This window comes from Mustela nivalis (genome assembly GCF_964662115.1).
Source record: "Mustela nivalis genome assembly, chromosome: 3".
Lineage (NCBI taxonomy): Eukaryota > Metazoa > Chordata > Mammalia > Carnivora > Mustelidae > Mustela > Mustela nivalis.
In genome coordinates this window covers 50,269,591-50,287,278 of record NC_139022.1, presented here as the reverse complement: position 1 = coordinate 50,287,278, position 17,688 = coordinate 50,269,591, and the positions used below count along the sequence as shown (strand labels likewise).

The 17,688-nt window shown below is 40.9% G+C and overlaps 1 protein-coding gene across 2 annotated transcripts in view; it reads left to right on the top strand.

The window, feature by feature from the left end:
* The window catches only part of EPB41L4A (erythrocyte membrane protein band 4.1 like 4A), a 251,943-nt gene that overhangs the window by 119,149 nt on the left and 115,106 nt on the right, over positions 1–17,688 (top strand). For both annotated transcript variants that reach the window (XM_082723720.1, XM_082723719.1), the window contains exon 3: positions 9,884–9,935. In XM_082723720.1, coding sequence (XP_082579846.1) covers positions 9,884–9,935 — 52 coding nt within the window. The remainder of the gene's footprint in view (positions 1–9,883; positions 9,936–17,688) is intronic.

The window sequence follows — 17,688 nt, the reverse complement described above, 5'->3', positions numbered from 1 at the left end:
ACTCTGGGTATGGAGCCTGCTTCAAAGATTCTTTCTCTCCATCTCCCTTTGCCACTCCCCCTTCTCACATGCACGCTCTGTCTCCAAAACAAATAAACAAACAAAAAGACATGCATCCATTTGGGGGTTTATAGGGTATTTTATAGAGGATTTGTATTGAGGGAATTTCTTGTTTAAAATTCTTTAATGTTATATCCTTATTCTCATCAGCATCCCTGACTCAGGACTGTGAGGAAAGAAGATTTTCTTTTTCTCATCTCCCTTTCAGTCATGCAGCAAATATTTACAGGGTGACCACTGTGTCTGAGGAACTAGCGTACAGTGATCAGCAAGAGACAATAGTCTCTGTCTCAGGGAGCTGATATTCCAGACCCTGCATATATGTTCAAATATCAGGTAGGGGGGCACCTGGGTGGAGGTTAAGCATGTGCCCTTGGCACTCGTGTCATGATCCTGGGGTCCTGGGATCCAGCCCACATCCAGCTCCCTGCTCAACAGGGAATCTGCTTCTCTCTGTTTGCCCTGCCCCCTCCCCCCTACCCCTGCTCACTCGTTATTTCTCTCTCACATGCTCTCTCTCTGTCTGAAGTAAATAAATAAATAAAATCTTTTAAAAAAACAACAATAGCAACAAACAAATGTCAGGTAGTGATGGATACTTGGGAGAAGGTGATGTGCCAGAATGAGGAAGCGACTTCCATTGGGTAGTCAGAAAAAGCATCTTGAATGGCAAGAAGGCAGGCAGAAGGAGCCAGCCAGCCAGCGGCCCTGAGGCAGGGACCAAAAATAGGAGGTGTTCCAGAACTGAAAGAAGGCCACTGATGCTAGATGGTATCAAGAAAGAGGGTGATGAAGTGAGAATGGTAGGGCCCATCCGTAGCCTGGGGTAGGCTACAAAGATGGCTCTCTGTTGAGAGTTTCACGCTGGGAAGATAGGATCTGAGATTAAGAAGCTGGGAGTTTTGTTTGTTTTGTTTTGGCTGGGGGGAAGGGAGCCAGGAGTTTTATTTGGGTGGGGGGTGGATGAAGCTTATGATGCCCCGTGGACACCCATTTAGAGATGTCAGGGAACAGTTAGAGTTCCTTAGAAGCTAGTGTCACATTTAGGAGTCCCTGGGTTTTAAAGTCACAAGACTTTAGGGTTTTTGAGGTCACTGGTGAGAAATAGACTATAAATGCAGAAGGACTGGGCAAGGCTGCCATGTGCAGCCGTGCTCACTGTAATTTGAACATTGGAGTTGAGCATGGCCATGTAGTGGCGCTGAGCATGGGCTCCACATCCTACTTACTTTGTCACCCCTGGGGCTGGCTTGGGTCCTCTGTGCCAAAGAACATGGTTAGTTAAGGCTGTGTTTGTGTACAGTTACTAGAACAGAGTTTAAACAAACCTTAGCTTAACCACCTGTATCCTTTAATTACTACACTTCGAGAATATGTCAGATTTAAGATTTTGTTTCACGATGAAATGATCCCATGGCCTGAATAGTGATGCCTCACTCACCCAGACGTTAGGAATGCATGGGTGGCAACTTCAGTTATCTGAAATGTAGATGAAAATGACTAAAGAAGAATGAATATCTCCCGAGCTGACCAAAGTTGATGTCTTAGAGTCCACTCGCAGGATTTAGCACTTTACTCATGGGCTGTGTCCCCCCTGATACCTTGTTTATTTTCATTTTAGGAAATTGGAAAGGAAGAGAGAGGAGATTATACCCTTTGATGGGAAGAGTGTCAGCCAATTTGTAGAGAGGTTTTAAAATAGGACTCTGTTCTCTGGCTAAAAGTGACTTCTATTCTTCCTACATGTAAGAGGCACCTGTCCTTTCAAGGTCTCCCCAGATCTTATTTATTGTGACCCTGGAGGTCCTACTTGAGGTCCATGTTCTCCTCAAATTAGACTCCTTGGTACTGTTCTTTCCGTTCAACTCCTTGAGTATGGTTCCTCTTGATATGAAGATTTGTGAATTAAAGGAGTAAGAAAGATATACCCACTCCTCTCCCCCACTACTAGTCAACATATCAGGGAGGATAACTGATGGAGACACTTCATTTAAAATGAGGGTAACAGGCACATGGCAGTCACTGGTCCATAACAGTTCTGAGATCCAGCCAGGCAGGAGCCGTTTCTTTAATTAGATCTTGGCCTCACTGCCTAGGAGTGTTCACTGTGATTGGCTTGGCTGGGCTTTTGGTTCTGTTCTCTTGAGTTTTCCTTCCCCTTCCATAAAAAGTAGCAGGTGTTAGCAGCTATGTAGTGTCCTTACCCTGCTTTTGCCCAAAGAAGATCAGGGGTCTAGAGGCCTCTTCCCAGCATGTAGTGTTTCTGTCCCTTTTAACCCAAGCTGATTTAATTCTTTTAAAAAACATTGTGGATTTCTTATGAATCAATTTATAATCAGCTCCCTTAGACAAAGGCAACAACCGCAGACTATGAAATAAGTTCTGTACTTTAAATTCTTTGTGAGGCTTTTGGGGACAGGTGCCCTTACGATTCTAAGAGGAACTTTTGCTAGTTTGAAAAAATCGTATTTGATCTTTCTGAGGACTTAATAAAACTTTACAGTTACATCCGTGGTTTCCTGACAGCACTCTATACTCAGTCTTCACCCAGAAGCCATTTCTTAATTATAGCACTGTTTGCCTCCTGATACATCTAAGGAAGAGAGAGGAGAGAATTTTATTTTTAACCCCAGTTAAGTCCTGGCTTTCTTATATTTAACAGTTCCTTTTCATCTTGTTGCTCTGCTCTTGGATTTTATTGGAGTCAGGAAAAGAAGCTAGTCAGCACTTTGAGTGGTCAGCCTGTACATCTCCTTATCTGGATCCTCCCCTCATTAGGGACATCTTTTATTTTCCATGTTGCCACAGGCAACAGCATTGCTAAACTCTCTGCCTTAGTGAGTAACATCCTCTTTCTTCCTGCTTCCAACAGCTTTATCTTTGTTCCTGCAGGCCCTACCTGCAATCTCCTTGAGGCCCCGAAGCTTTCATTCACACTCTCCTTAAGGTCCTCCCTGCTGCCTCATCCAGAAACACAAGTGGAGAGGGAAAGGAATGAGGCCAGATCCTGCAGGGCCTTAGTAACCAGCATAAGGACTTGGGTTTTACTTTGGGTGAGAAGAGAAACCAATGGAGGATGTTGAACAGAAGCATGAAGTCATCTGATCTATGTTTTAAAAGAATTCCTTTCAATGCACAGGCAGATGGAGGGATACCATTAAAGGAATTGTTTACAAACTCCAGGTAGACTTCAGTGACCGCTTGGATCTGGGAGTGATGAGAATTTACCTGATTCTGTTTATATTTTCAACATAGAAGCCTACAGGATTTGCAGATGGACCAAAGAGATAGATGCTAAAGAGGTTTTGACTGGAGCCAATGGAAGAATGTTGCATCATGCATGGAGATGTGGGAGACTGCAGGAGAACAGGTTTTTCTAGGAGGGAGTAGAGTCTTCATTTCCCTTCTGGGCATGCAAAGTTTGAGATTCTAGTGGACATTTAAGTGGAGATTTCAGGTGGGCAGCTGGATTCAGGGGACAGTTGTAGTCTGGCCATACATGGGGACTTGTCAGTACTTAGATGGAATTTAAAGCCATGCATGAGCTTGATATAAGATCTGAGCCTGGAGCGATCTAGCCTTTCTCCTGCTTACAGAGATAATGAGCAACCAGCAAAGGACATTGTGAAGGTGTGTGTGACAGGTAGGGGTCAGAAGAGAAGCCAGAGGAACAGGTGTCCTAGAAACCACATGACCAATGCATTTGAAGAAAGTGGGTAAAGACCCTGCATCCATCACTAGACTTAGCAGTAGGTGGTAGAGTGTGTTCTAAAGTAGGTTCAAGAGGGGAAAGGGCAAATATACTGCGGAATAACTGTTTCCCCCCCCAGAGATTTATTTTAAAGTGCAGAAGTGAAATGGGCAGGTATAGGGGTTTAAAAAGGTGTTGTTTTTTGGTTGTTTGTTTTTAATTACAGGAGAAGTATAGGCATGTATTGTGCTAGGAATGATTCTATAGAAAGGGAGACTTTCCTCAATTGATGAGTAGAGATGGGATTCATTGGAGCAGGGACCCCCTCATCCACAGTCATAGGAGACAGGACACTTCACAGAGGTAGGCAGGTTTAGTAGAGGTTGTAAGACATGCACATCATCTTCCGTTGCTTCAGGTCTCCGTGAAATAAGCACGGTCATCAACTGAAAGTGATGGGAATGGAGGAGAAAGTGGGAAGGAGTTACCTAGGCGAGTGAAAGAAAAAAAATTGTGGTAGGATTCTCAGTGTCCCTTTGGGTTATTGATGATGAGTTTAAAGCCAGCCCATCAAGGGTGGTGCACTCTGCATCTCCACTTTTGACCAGCATGGAGAAGGCAGGGAATTGTGGGTTTTTTTTCGGTGGCTCTTCTGGATAGAAGATTGCAGGAGAGAAAGGAGGAAGATGGAAAGTGACAGCTACAGTGGATCATGAGGGAAGTGGGGAGCTGGGTGGGTGTAGGGATGAGGGACTGAGAAAAGCTGCTAGAATCACTGAATTCTGTGTCTTGGCAGAGTGGGAATTGCAGAGGAAATGAGGTGAGAAAAGAGGAGTTGGTGATTGAGGGTTGGAATCTTGAAATTGAGGTCATACATTTATATCTAGACAATGCTCCAGAGAGTGGCTTAACCTGAGGTTAATATGGAAGGGAGTTCAGTTCCTTGGATCTTCTGTTCTGTATTTCTGGGCAAGTTATTAGTGTGTCAGTTTCCTTATTTGCAAAATGGCAATTCTACTAGTTCCAACTTCATAGAGTTATTCAGAGGATTAAAGGAGTAAATACATGCAAAGTCTTCAGAGGCACTCGGCACATGGTAAGCATTTAATAAGTGTTGGCTGTTACTGTTTCTTCTTCTTCTTCTTCTTCTTCTTCTTGTTCTTCTTCTTTTTTTATCATTATTTCTAGAACTCTTAGATTGGTGCCAGGGTCCATGGAGGAGAACCGAAGACTGGTGGCTGGGGCCAGTGCCACTTCATGCCGAGCTAGATGGTGGTGCAGTGGTACATTGGAATCTTCTTTAATTGAAAAATGAAGCCCAGTTGTAACCCACCCTCCCTGTACCCCCGTGTAGACTGCCCAGTGACAGGCCTTCGGTTTTGTTCCTGCTGTGCATTAGTTCTGTTATGGTGGTTTTACCTGAGGATCTAAAGCTTCCGTGATTCATACCAAGGAGCAAATTAAAACCATGTCCTGTTAATGTTACTTAGAGGTCATGGGATCTGTCAACAGAGGCATTGGGAAAAGCACAAATAACTCTCACTCCAGTCCTGAGTTTCTTGGAACGTATGTGCAAATTATGTTGAGTCCTATAACTCCCTAGGAATGAATTGTAGTTTATTTTTTAAATTTTTTTTATTTTTTTGAGAACTTTGTGGCTCTTTTGTCCCCTCTGGATGATCAACTCTTTTTATACTACTCCCTTAGATCAAGAGATAGCTTTTTTTATACTGACAAAAACTATGTGTGGTTTTAAAGCCCTTTTTTGATCTCCAGGAAACGTTATTAAATATCACTGTAGCATTCTTAAATTCTCCAAAGGAGAATCAACATTATAGCCAGTGTGAAATAAGATACAGCAATGCTTTTATGACTTTATGCTGTCCTTGCTTTATCTAAAAAATTTGTGGTGCTTATTGTATTGTTAGAAGTCTAGGACACTCCAAAAGAACAGTTGTCAAATGAAAGGTTGCACTGTGAATTTAATATATATCTTTTGAAGGTTAGGATATTGATTTACTGGACAGTGTTAGAGTTTTAAAATCTAATTCTGAGCCTGTTACCTAGGACATTGATGAAACTGAGACATTATCAGCCAGGGTGGCTGAAAGACCCTCAGAGCATTTAGCCAAGACTGTCAGAAGTCAAAAGAAACTTGTGTCTGTCTGTCAGTTCTTCCCAGGGTCCTTAAGTGCTGTTATTAAGATTGACAGGACTGAAGAGGTAGAGACCCCTAACTGCTTGCCTCTTGTACCCTGGCAAAGGGCCAGAGCCAAGGAGGGCTACTGTCTTGATTCCTTAGTGATTGGGTCTTGGGTTGTAGTCTGTTCACATTCTCCTGTGTTAGGAAGCTGTCGGTAGAAATCAGGTTGAGAGGGAGGGCTCCGTTTTGGTTAATTGTTATCATCTTACAAAGAAGGATCTAATCTGTCTTGTGCGGTTATAGACATTATAGCATGTAAGTTTGAAATAGCACAGTAGGGGGAATTTAGGGGGAAAAGAGATTGAAAGACTTTTCTAGAGAATGAGCTGCTTAAATGTTGAGACAGAATGAGAGACACGAGGCTGTCTCTCCATGTGACTGTCAAGGTAGACAAGATGGCTTCATATGAAAGTACGATTGAGAAAAGCCATTCTGCAGCCCAGCACCATAGTGGGCAGGGCTCTGGTCTCCATAGCTCCCTCTCTCCCGATCCAGGGCAGATAAAAAGACTGAATGGACCTTTCCTCTTTCTGGAAGTCCTCTATGAACTTGATTTCTTAGCTGAATGTCTGTTAGCTATTGGGCAGCACTGATTCCAATGTGGTACTCCGCTATAAAGGACTTGCAGTATTATGTTCTGTGTTGTCACTTAAAAATGCTTTTAAATTTTAAAAATGCAATTGCTTTATGAGCTGTTGAGTTGATAGACGTCATCTTCATAAGAATTTAAGGCTCTGTTCTCTGTTTCTGTATTTTGGAAAAGTTTTTTACTCATGGCCTGCTGTTTGAAGTTTCTCTGTTCAGTGATTCTTTCCTGCAATCACCCTGCAAAGCTAATGTTTTTAGTCCATCATTTTATTATCTCATACGTAGTCATCTCATACACATTATTCTCTCACTTAGCATATTCTGTTGCAATTCTGTGTCTGTGTCTCTTGACACGGTGTGAGTGCCTCAGGGCTAGGTCTTTGTTTCCTCGTATGCCCCGGGACAGGGTCTGACAGGACATAGAAAGAACCTGTACGGTGGGTATTCCATAAATGTTGAATGAATGATAACCCAGGTTTAGAGCCTAGATACATTCTGGATGTGGGCCTTAAAACTGGGGTATTGTGTCGGAATGCCTGGGTGGCTCATACAGTTCCACATCTGCCTCTGGCTCAGGTCATGATCCTAAGGTCCTGGGATTGAGGCCGTCCCCCACCCCCCCTTCAGCTTCTTGCTCAGTGGGGAGTCTGCCTCTCCCCACTGCCCTCCTGCCCCTCCCCCTGCTCCTGTGTGGTGAGCATGTTCTCTCTCTCAAATAAATAAATAATTTTTTTAAAAGTGGGGTATTATGTTCTTGGTGAATTTTTTGTGCCCTTTTTATTTTTGGTTGTGGGGTAGCTGCCTGATGTGTTTTGTGGCACTCACACGTGTGCTGTGTTTGATTGCTTGTTGATAATGAGCCGTGACAAGGGCCATCAGAGTATGGCTGCTTAGTTCCAAGGTTCTTTCTCTCCCTTGGTTGAGTGTAAGTGGGTTTTTCATTTTAAGATGTAAGCTTATGAAACCTGGTGACTCACGTTTATTATTTATGTTCTGGGGTATTTATCATTGTCTGACCTCTGTAACCCCGTTTTCCATTTGGATCAAATGAGATTTGTGCATGGGAAGCACTGGATTGACGCCTCGCATATCTAATGTGACCTGAGCTGATTGAACAGCCTTTGACGATCCTGACTCCCTCTTTGGCTGCAGAATTGTAATTTCTAACTCATCTCAGAATCTTAATTATACTTTTTCACCGCACAAATCTGATTGCTCTCAAGGAAAGAGATTTATTTTAAAATTATATAGATTATCATTAATGGGAAATTTCCTCCATGTTAACCAGTCTTTATTCCATTTAGTTTCCTGGTGTTGTTTGTTTGTTTATTTATTTCCTAACTAGGCTCCACACCCAGTGTGGAGGCCAACTTGGGGCTTGAACTCATGACCCTGAGATCAAGACCTGAGTGGAAATCAAGAGTGGGATGCTTTAACCAACTGAGACCCCCAGGCACCTCCACTGTTTTTTGTTTTTTAATAACTTAACATTCTGGAAGCAAAGCCAAACAAAAGAGGAATTGGTTTAAAGGATCTGTTTGTAAAGTTTGTTTTCTAGGGTTGATGTTAGGAGGAGAGAGGAGGAAGCTCTCTTCTAACTTCTGTGCCTTTTTAGTTTCAAGTTGAGATTAGAAAAAAAGTAGTTAAGACCAGGGGCACATTCCATTCCCTCCTTTCCTGCCCATGCACTTAGTGAGGCTTCATGTGTAGGTGTGATATAAGGGCTGAAATGAAGGTTTATTTTTAAAGTGAGTGAGTCTGCACCTTTACAAAATAAGAAATGTTAAGAATTAGAATAATGAACATTGTGTTGTAAGTTGCTACACTTATATATATAAGATCTTTACTTTTTTAAAAAGTTGAAAAATAGTTGCTGTATGAGTTGCAAATAGCAAAGATGATATATCCAGGGAGAGTTCATAATGTAACAAAATCTTATAATATGACTATGATGTACATTTAGTGTGAATAATTGTTATATAGATAGGAATAAGTGGTAAGGGGATAGTGTAAGGTCTTATAATCACCCTGTATATGCACTGCTGTTGTTGAACAACAGAGCAAGTACTTCTGCCCTCCGTGAAGGGGCAGGGGAAGGGGAACTGGGCAGGAAGGTTCTCTTGGACTCTTCCTCAATTTTTGGTTCCTGACCCAGAGGTGTCAAGGTGTCAGGGGAGTATGAATGTTTTCACAGCCCAAGGGGGCTGTGAATAAAGTGGCTCAAGGTGGGCCTTGAGCTGCCTCCTCCCTGCTGTGAGAATTGCCCCTTCTTCATTAAGGAATATGTGAAGATGGAAACTGGTAAGTTTCGCCCTTTGGATCTCTAGCCCTTGTCCCACAAGGCACTGGAATTCCTTCGACAGTGCCCTTTTACGGAATTCTCGATCTGATCCCTCTGCACATCCTTATGTCTCCTTTGCTCTTCCCCCAGATGGAGGAACAGGGCTGAAGGGTTATTGTTCCATGGTGTGTGTGTGTGTGTGTGTGTGTGTGTGCGCGCGCGCGCACACACACACACACACGCGTGCTTTCATTTCACAAAGGTAAGATATAAAGGAAGGGATCTTTCCATGGCCAAAAATTCTACCATTACTGTCTGAAGTTCTGTTCCTTAGAGATTAACTTGAATTCATAAATAATACCTTAGACTTTAATAATAATTATCACTAGCATGCATATATAGTATGAACCAGGGACAATTCTAAAGACTTTGTGGGAATTAATTTATTAATCCACACAGTAAGCCCATGACGAAGATTTGGAGAAGTCCAGTAACTTGTTCCAAGTTCCATGGTGATGATGAGGGCAGAGCCTGGACTGAATCCTGCTGGGTCTGCTCTGGGACTCTGACCCTCAGCCACTGCACCGAGTTCCCTTTCCTAGATACTTAATGAGGATTTGATTTAATGTGCTTTCTTCTTCATGTGTTGCAGTGCTGTCTATAAGGGATAGGACAGAAAGTGAAAAGGGTAAAAATGTTGAGGAGGAGAAATGGCCGTAGGGCACTTACGATGGGAACTTTGGAAAGATGTGGGGAGCATTCTATCTAGCCATCATTTTCTTGCTCATCAGCATCTGGATTATTAGTGACGTTACAATCAGTATGAGAACTTCACCAAGAACCTACAACAACTGTTGCTCTTCTCTGCTTCTGAATATCAATTTCATTTTTCTTTTAGTATTCTAGCTGCAGAAAACTCTTGCATATATTTTCTGTGTCTGTGTGATAAATATTTATTATTTAAATGTCATTTAAAATAACACTTTGCGAATATTCTTGACGTGAAAGCCAATGAAAAACAACTAATTTCTATAATTACCTCCTTTTTCCCCCCTCACAGTATTGGCTGGATCCTGCAAAAACCCTTGCTGAACACAAAGAACTGATCAACAGTAGGTATTTGATGTTAATTTTGTTAAGGGGTGCCTTGAAAATGATACTATGTCCATGATTAGTTGGGTGCAGAAATATACTTTAGTACTACAGGGATGAGTACTAGTACTCAAGTATCAGAATATGGAAATGGGTGTTCTGTGCATTGCCAGACTCTTCCTCTAAACTCTGATTAAATTTTAGTTAATAAAGACTTTAAGTGATGGATCTTAATATTGAATTTTGCTTGGCGTATGCCTGCCTTTAACTTGTCAGTGATTTAAAAATTTTTCTTGTCTTTAAAATTTCACCTTAAAAATATTTTTTTCACCTTAAAAAGGAAAGGCAGAGAGGCATTAATTTGGAAAAAAGTAGACATCCGACCTTCTAAAGAGCTTGAGTTTCTTGGGTTAAGGAGTGGTTTTGTTATTCACACTATTACTTGCTTGGGTCTATCATAAGGAGTGCCCTTGTGTCCTGGAAGATTTCTGTGGCTTCAGAAAGGACCCATCTATTTTTAGGGGATCTCTTTTGGTTTTATGAACATGAATCTTACTAGGTAACTGAGGGTATAATTAAGGTTATATTGTATAACTTAAATTTCCATAACCAGGTTTTTCTTTATGGAAGTATATGCATCAATGCCCGTGATCCTTAAGTATGCAGAGAGTCATTTTTTTAAATTAACTTTTTGGGGCACCTGGGTGGCTCAGTGGGTTAAACCTCTGCCTTCAGCCCAGGTCATTATCCTAGGGTCCTGGGACTGAGTCCCCCATCGGGCTCTCTGCTCAGCAGGGAGCCTCTTCCTCCTGCAACCCCCCACCCGCCTGCCTCTCTGCCTACTTGCGATCTCTATCAAATAAATAAATAAAATCTTTAAAAAATTATCTTTTTAAAAATATGATAAAATATATAACACAACATGTGCCATGTTAGCCATTTTTGAGTGGCCCTAAATACATTCATTGTGCAACCATTACCACTACCTCCCAAATTCTTTCACCATCCCAAAGTGAAACTCAGTACTCATTAAACCATTTTGCTTTGCTGTGAAAATTATTTCTGGTAAGATGTAGTAGATTCTTGGGCCTTCATTACCCCCATCCTGACTCTGTCCTTCACATGTTTGTTGGCTTATTCCCTGTGGTAAAATCGGGTGCTTCACGATCCCCACGGGCAGGAATGTATCTGTGCAGCTGGAAACGAGGAACTGCAGAACTAACAGGAACTCAGACTCAGCACGTCCAGTTTCTCTGAACGTCAGCATCATTTTTGTTTCTCTCTGTTTACCCATGTCTGTGGGGAAACCTCTAGCCATGCACAGAGGTCGACTGGCAGTCTCTGTCCTGGAGGCCCCAGTTCTATGGGAGGGTGTATCTGACCAGCCCAGCGAGAGTCCGTGGCTCACTCAGTCTACTCAGTGGTCTGGGCTTCTTCAGGGTTCTATAAACATAGCTGCTAGGGTGCCAGCCTTCTGGATACGGTTGGGTGTCAGTTGCAGAAACAGGCTTGTAGCTGGCTGGTGGGCGTTAGAAAGAACCCTCCAAAAATATACCTCAGATATCACCAAGTTCTGTCTCCTCAGCCTACAAAGGAGTAAGTCCTAATTCCTAAGGGGTTCATGATTTGCCCTTGGTGAGAAGCTAGTTGGTAGCAGAGGGATGACCAGAGCCCTGGTCTTCTGACTTCTGGCACTTCTGTATTTCTAGTACTCTTCCTGAGTGGGCAGACTGCCTACTGAAGGCCAAGAAGGGGAGGAATGAGGGTACCTGGGATTAGTTGTGAATGCAGGTAACTTCTGTGAGGTATCTACATATAAATGGTAGGAGTTCCAATTTAAAAAGTTTCATCCTTCAGGATCTAGATATTGGTATTTTTCCCAAGAATTCAGGTATAGTAATAAATATAGTAAGTCTGTCTTAGCCATTTGAATGAAGTAGTTAAAAAAAATACCAGTTTAAAAATTAGAAAAATGTCAGGAATGATTATTTTAAAACAAACTTACAGGATTTATTTTATTTTATTGTGTTATGTTATGTTAGTCACTGTACAGTAATATCATTAATTTTTGATGTAGTGTTCCATGCTTCATTATCTGTGTATAACACCCAGTGCTCCATGCAATACGTGCCCTTCTTAATACCCACCACCAGGCTCACCCATCCTCCCACCCCCTCCTCTCTGAAACCCTCAGTTTGTTCCAAAGAGTCCACAGTCTTTCATGGTTCATCTCCCCCTCCAATTCCCCCCTTCAACATCATTAGCCATCAGGGCAATACAAATCAAAACCACATTGAGATACCACCTTACACCAGTCAGAATGGCAAAAATTAACAAGGCAGGAAGTAACAAATATTGGAGAGGTTGTGGAGAGAGGGGAACCCTCTTACACTGTTTGGTGAGAATGCAAGTTGGTACAGCCACTTTGGAAAACAGTATGGAGTTTCCTCAAAAAGTTAAAAATAGAGCTACCCTGCGACCCAGCAATTGCACTACTGGGTATTTATCCCAAAGATACCAATGTGGTGAAAAGAAGGGGCACATTCACCCCAATGTTCATAGCATCAGTGTCCACAGTAACCAAACTGTGGGAGAAGCTGAGATGCCCTGTAACAGACAAATGGATAAAGAAGATGTAGTTCATATACACAATGGAATATTACTCAGCCATCAGAAAAGATGAATACCCACTATTTGCATCAACACGAAAGGAACTGAAGGGGATTATTCTAAGTGAAATACGTCAAGCAGAGAAAGACAGTTATCATATGGTTTCACTTATATGTGGAACATAAGGAATAGCATGGAGGACATTAGGAGAAGGGAAAACTCACAGGATTTTATTTTAAAAAGTTGAGATTCCTAAGTGATGAGTCTATTTTATTTGACGTGCATTACTAGTGGTCCTGAGCACATTTGAAGTATTTATTTCTTTGTATGGTATGAAATATTCTATTTAAATATCTGTAATTTCTAATGAAGCTGCTTTTTAATCCTAAATAAATGTTCTGTCAAAGAATAAAATGCTGATATTGAAGGAAGGTGATATAACTAAAGAAAACATAATTTTTATATTTTACCTCATGAAATACTTTGATAATTAATGAAGGAAAATGGTTCTCACATCTCATGTAGATTAGTCAGAAACAGTATCTGTAAAAATAATGGAGTATTTGCCAGTCACCAGGATTCTTATAGGTGGGTCTTAATTTCTTTCTCCTTGAGCTCATGGAAGACTTACTATCATTAGAGGCCTTGAAATTGGTCCTCACAAAAGGTGTTTTAGAGGATTTCTGGTTTTTGGCTTCTGTATTTTTTAGCTAATGTGAAACAACATTAACTTATTAAAGGTAGATTCTATTGAAAGACATGGATTCAAGATAATAATTTTAGGAATGTGCTTCATCAGCACACTGTTTATTGATAGTCAGTCTTAGAACAGGAAGCCAAAAGATATCTGATCAGGCATATCCTTGCTCCAGAATGTCCATTTCCATAGCCTTACATTGACCTATAAAATAGTGATGGAGATGAAAATATTTGCTTACGTCGGAGGTATTATAATTCTTTTCCTTGAGAGGCTATATGGAAGAGTGGCCAGAAAGCCCCGAACTCTAGGTATTAGCAAACTTGGCGCTCAACCTTGTGATCTTAAGCAAATTGCTTCCCTCCTTGGAGATTGACCTGCCTATTCTATGTTATTGGGTGGTTGTTCAGAATCACATGTTTATAAAATATTGTTATACATTATTAAATGTAGTCAAGTGGTAGTGATGCCTTATATTTAGAACAGAAACCATTGAATATGCACGTGGGAAATAGAGGGCTGATTTGGGCCAAAAGTCTTTGTAGGAGATTTGCCCAAACTGAATTACTTCTGCTTAATGCTCATCACTGAACCCATTTGAAATGGCTAGGCTTGGTCAATAGGGTGTAATCTGTCACGTTGCAGACAATAAAAGCAACTCTGGAATCTGGACAAGGCCTTCTTCCCTTTGTGCTCTGGCCCCACAGCATGTGAGCTCCTCCTGCCCCTAGATCCCAGCCCCCGTGGCCTGCGGCACAGGCGGTCCCATCTGCTCAGCAGCACAGAGCTTGATTGACAGAGATAGACCCACAGACCATGGACTTCCTGGCTCTTCTAAATATTTAATAGTCTGTGCCTCCCTGACATCTACACTCAGGGCTGAAGATGTATTTGGCAGAAAAATAAACACCCTGATTAAGTGATCATAGAAATCAAACGTATGGAATCAACTCTAATGATCATTTATAACAAAGTTTATTGAAATTTAGTTCTTAGAAAAGCTCTAGCTTAAGGAATGCCTTGTCCAGAAAGGCGCAGATAAGGGGAGAGGAGGCAGGGCCCTGGTGTCCCTTGTCTTCTGCATGCCAGGAACAGGGCTTTGGGGTTCTACAGACATCACATATGTGTGGCATAATAACAATAAATTATAACGTGGCTTTATGACCTGTTCTACTTAATTTGCTTCCCCCAACTTCTGAACCTGTCACTTTTTTTAGTCAGTAAAAATGAAAATCGAAAGACGCAGGTTACTTTTTGTCAGTTACACACTATCAGAGACTTGGGATAACAAAATGTGAGTGGAAATATTTTAATTGAGTTGTATACTTCGCATCTTTGTGTGTATGTGTGTGTGTGTGTGTGTGTGTGTGTGTGTAAGAACTTTTGTTGAAGAAAAAATTAGAAATTATGACCACTGATTAAATATACCAAGTAGGAAATCCAGTTTAAAACAGGTTTAAGGGACGCCTGGGTGGCTCAGTTGGTTAAGGGGCTCCCTTCGGCTCAGGTCATGATCCTAGGGTCCTGGGATCAAGTCCCATATCAGGCTCCCTGCTCAACGGAGAGCCTGCTTCTCCCTCTCTTTCTGCCTGCCACTCTGCTTACTTGTGCTCTCTATCTCTCTGTCACATAAATAAAAAAGATAAAACAGGTGTAATATAAGATCTAGTTACCACACTACTCAGAAGTTTTGGAAGCAGTTTAAGTTAGATTCATACCCTCTGGAATAGAAATACTTCTAGTAAGAGTATAATATGATGTAATTGGCATCCAAAGGGCTTGTGTCCTCTTGCACAATATGAATGTTTAATTATATTTTAAGTTTCCCCATGTAAGTATTATTCCAGGCTTTATTTCATATATATGTTTCGTATTTGTGCACGTCGTTCTTCTATATGTAGTAAATGACTGAGATGGGAATTATCTTCTTAAATATACAAGAGCACATTCTTAGAAAAGTTTAGGAATTATACAAATACTGCCTATAAACCTACCACAGAACCTCCCTGATGATTTTTTTTTTCTTAAAAAGGTGAGAGAGATATGTGGAAAGAAAATTACCAGTTTTGCTAAGAGTAGAATGTAAATGTTCTCACACACACACAAAGTAAAATATGTGAGGGATGAATGTGTTAATTAACTTGATAAGGGGAATCCTTTCATAATGTATACGTACACCAAATCATCACATTACACACTTTAAATGTATTACAATGTAATTTGTCAGTTATACCTCATTAAAGCTGGGGAAAAACTTTCCAATTCTTCCCCAAATTTGCCATGTTAGTTATTTTTTGTGTGTTCTTCTGGGGGTGGGGGGAAACATATTTTATAAAAAGACATTTAAAAAAATTATTTATTTATTTGACAGAGAGAGAGAGAGAGAGATCACAGGCAGGGGGGCTGGAAGCAGGCTCCCCGCTGAGCAGAGAGCCCGATGTGGGGCTCAAACCCAGGACTCGGGGATCATGACCTGATCTGATCCCTTTTGTAAAAAAGAAAGTTATCCATTAAAATATGTTTCCCGGGGCACCTGGGTGGCTCAGAAGCCACCTGATCTCAGAAGCCTCTGAGTCACCCAGGTGCCCCGGGAAACACATTTTAATAGATAACTTTCTTTTTCACAAAAGGGATCAGATCTCTGCCATCAGACGTAGGTTGGTAATCTTTCCCAGTCAGCATATAGAGTTCTCCCTCTCCCTCTACCAATTTAAGCAGTGGTATGTACCATATATATGTACCATGGTTGACTTAAATGGTCCACCTGTTAGTAAGCATTTAAGTATCTATCTTTTGGTATCAGCTTTTGTTGGATGTTTTTGTACTTTTTGCAATAGTTAGTAGTAGGTGGGTGGTTTTAAAAAACCATTTGTTTTATCATTAATTTTTCTTCATTGTGAAAAAATACATGTATTGTAGAAAATGGGAAAATTGTCCCATTTAGGATAGAAAATGGGAAAAATGGGAAAATTGTCAATAATTAATAATAAAAATTGTGTGCAGCCTCACTAACTAGGTATAAGAACTGGCAACATCTAAAATATTTGATCTCTTTTTTCCTCTGTTTGTGGACACATAGACCTATACCTATGTAGATACCTGCAGAGTTGAAGTCCTACTGTTATAAAACTTTCAATCCTTTTTTTAAATTTTACACTTTCTTGTGTGTTTAGAAGTTCTTAGTAAACAACTTTATTGAGGGGGTACCTGAGTGGCATAGGTGGTTAGGCGCAAACTCTTGGTTTTGTCTTAGATCATGATCTTGGGGTCATGAGATCAAGCCCTGTTTTGGGCTCCACACTGAGCATGATGTCTGCCTGAGGTTCTGTCTCCTGTTCCTGCCCCCACCCCCAGCCCTGGCACGATCCTGCCAAATAAATAAATCTTTCAAAAACAGCAACAAAGAACTTTATTGAGATGCCTTTAGCATATAAAAATCATATGAATTAAAGGTGCATGGGGTACCTGGGTGGCTCAGTGGGTTAAAGCCTCTGCCTTCGGCTCAGACTGAGCCCCACCCAGGTCGGGCTGTCTGCTCAACAGGGAGCCTGCATCCCCTCCTCTCTATCTGCCTGCCTCTCTGCCTACTTGTGATCTCTGTCTGTCAAATAAATAAATAAAATCTTTTTTTTAAAAAAGATGCAGAACTTGATGTTTCAATATATTTATACAGTGTGAAAAGATCACCACTGTCAAGAACTTTTCTGTCACCTCTGCACAATTGAGTGTGTGTGTGTGTGTGTGTGGATTGAGTATATTTAAGATCTAACTTCTTAGCAAATTTCAAGTATACAATACAGTATCATTAACTATAGTCACCATGCTGTACATTAGATCCTCAGAAGTCATTCATCTTGCCTAACTGACACTTTGTAACCTTTGGACAACATCTCATTCTCCTACCACTTCCCCTGGCAACCACCATTCTACACTGCATCTATGTATGTGACTATTTTAGATTGCACATGTAAGTGAGATCAGGCATTATTTGTTATTTGTGCATCTGGTTTATTTCATTTTGCATAGTGTTCTCCAGGTTCATCCATGTCATTTCAAATGGGAAGATTTTCTTTTTTTTTAATGACTGAATAATATTTTATTGTCTGTATGTTATTTGTGAGATATATATATATATATATATATATATATATATATAACACATACACAATATATGTGTGTTATATGTGATACACACACACACACATGTGTATGTATATGTATATATTCCCTTAGTTCACTGATGGATGCTTGGGTTGCTTCTATATCTTGGTTGTTGTGATTAGTGCTGTAGAGAACATGGGAGTGCGGATATATCCTTGAAATCCTGATTTCATTTCCTTTGGATAAATACCCAGTAATGGAATTGCTGGATCATATGGTAGTTCTATTTTTAATTTTTGGGAGATTTCTGTACTGTTTTCCATAATGGCTGGACCAATTTATGTCCCTGGCAACAGTATACAAGG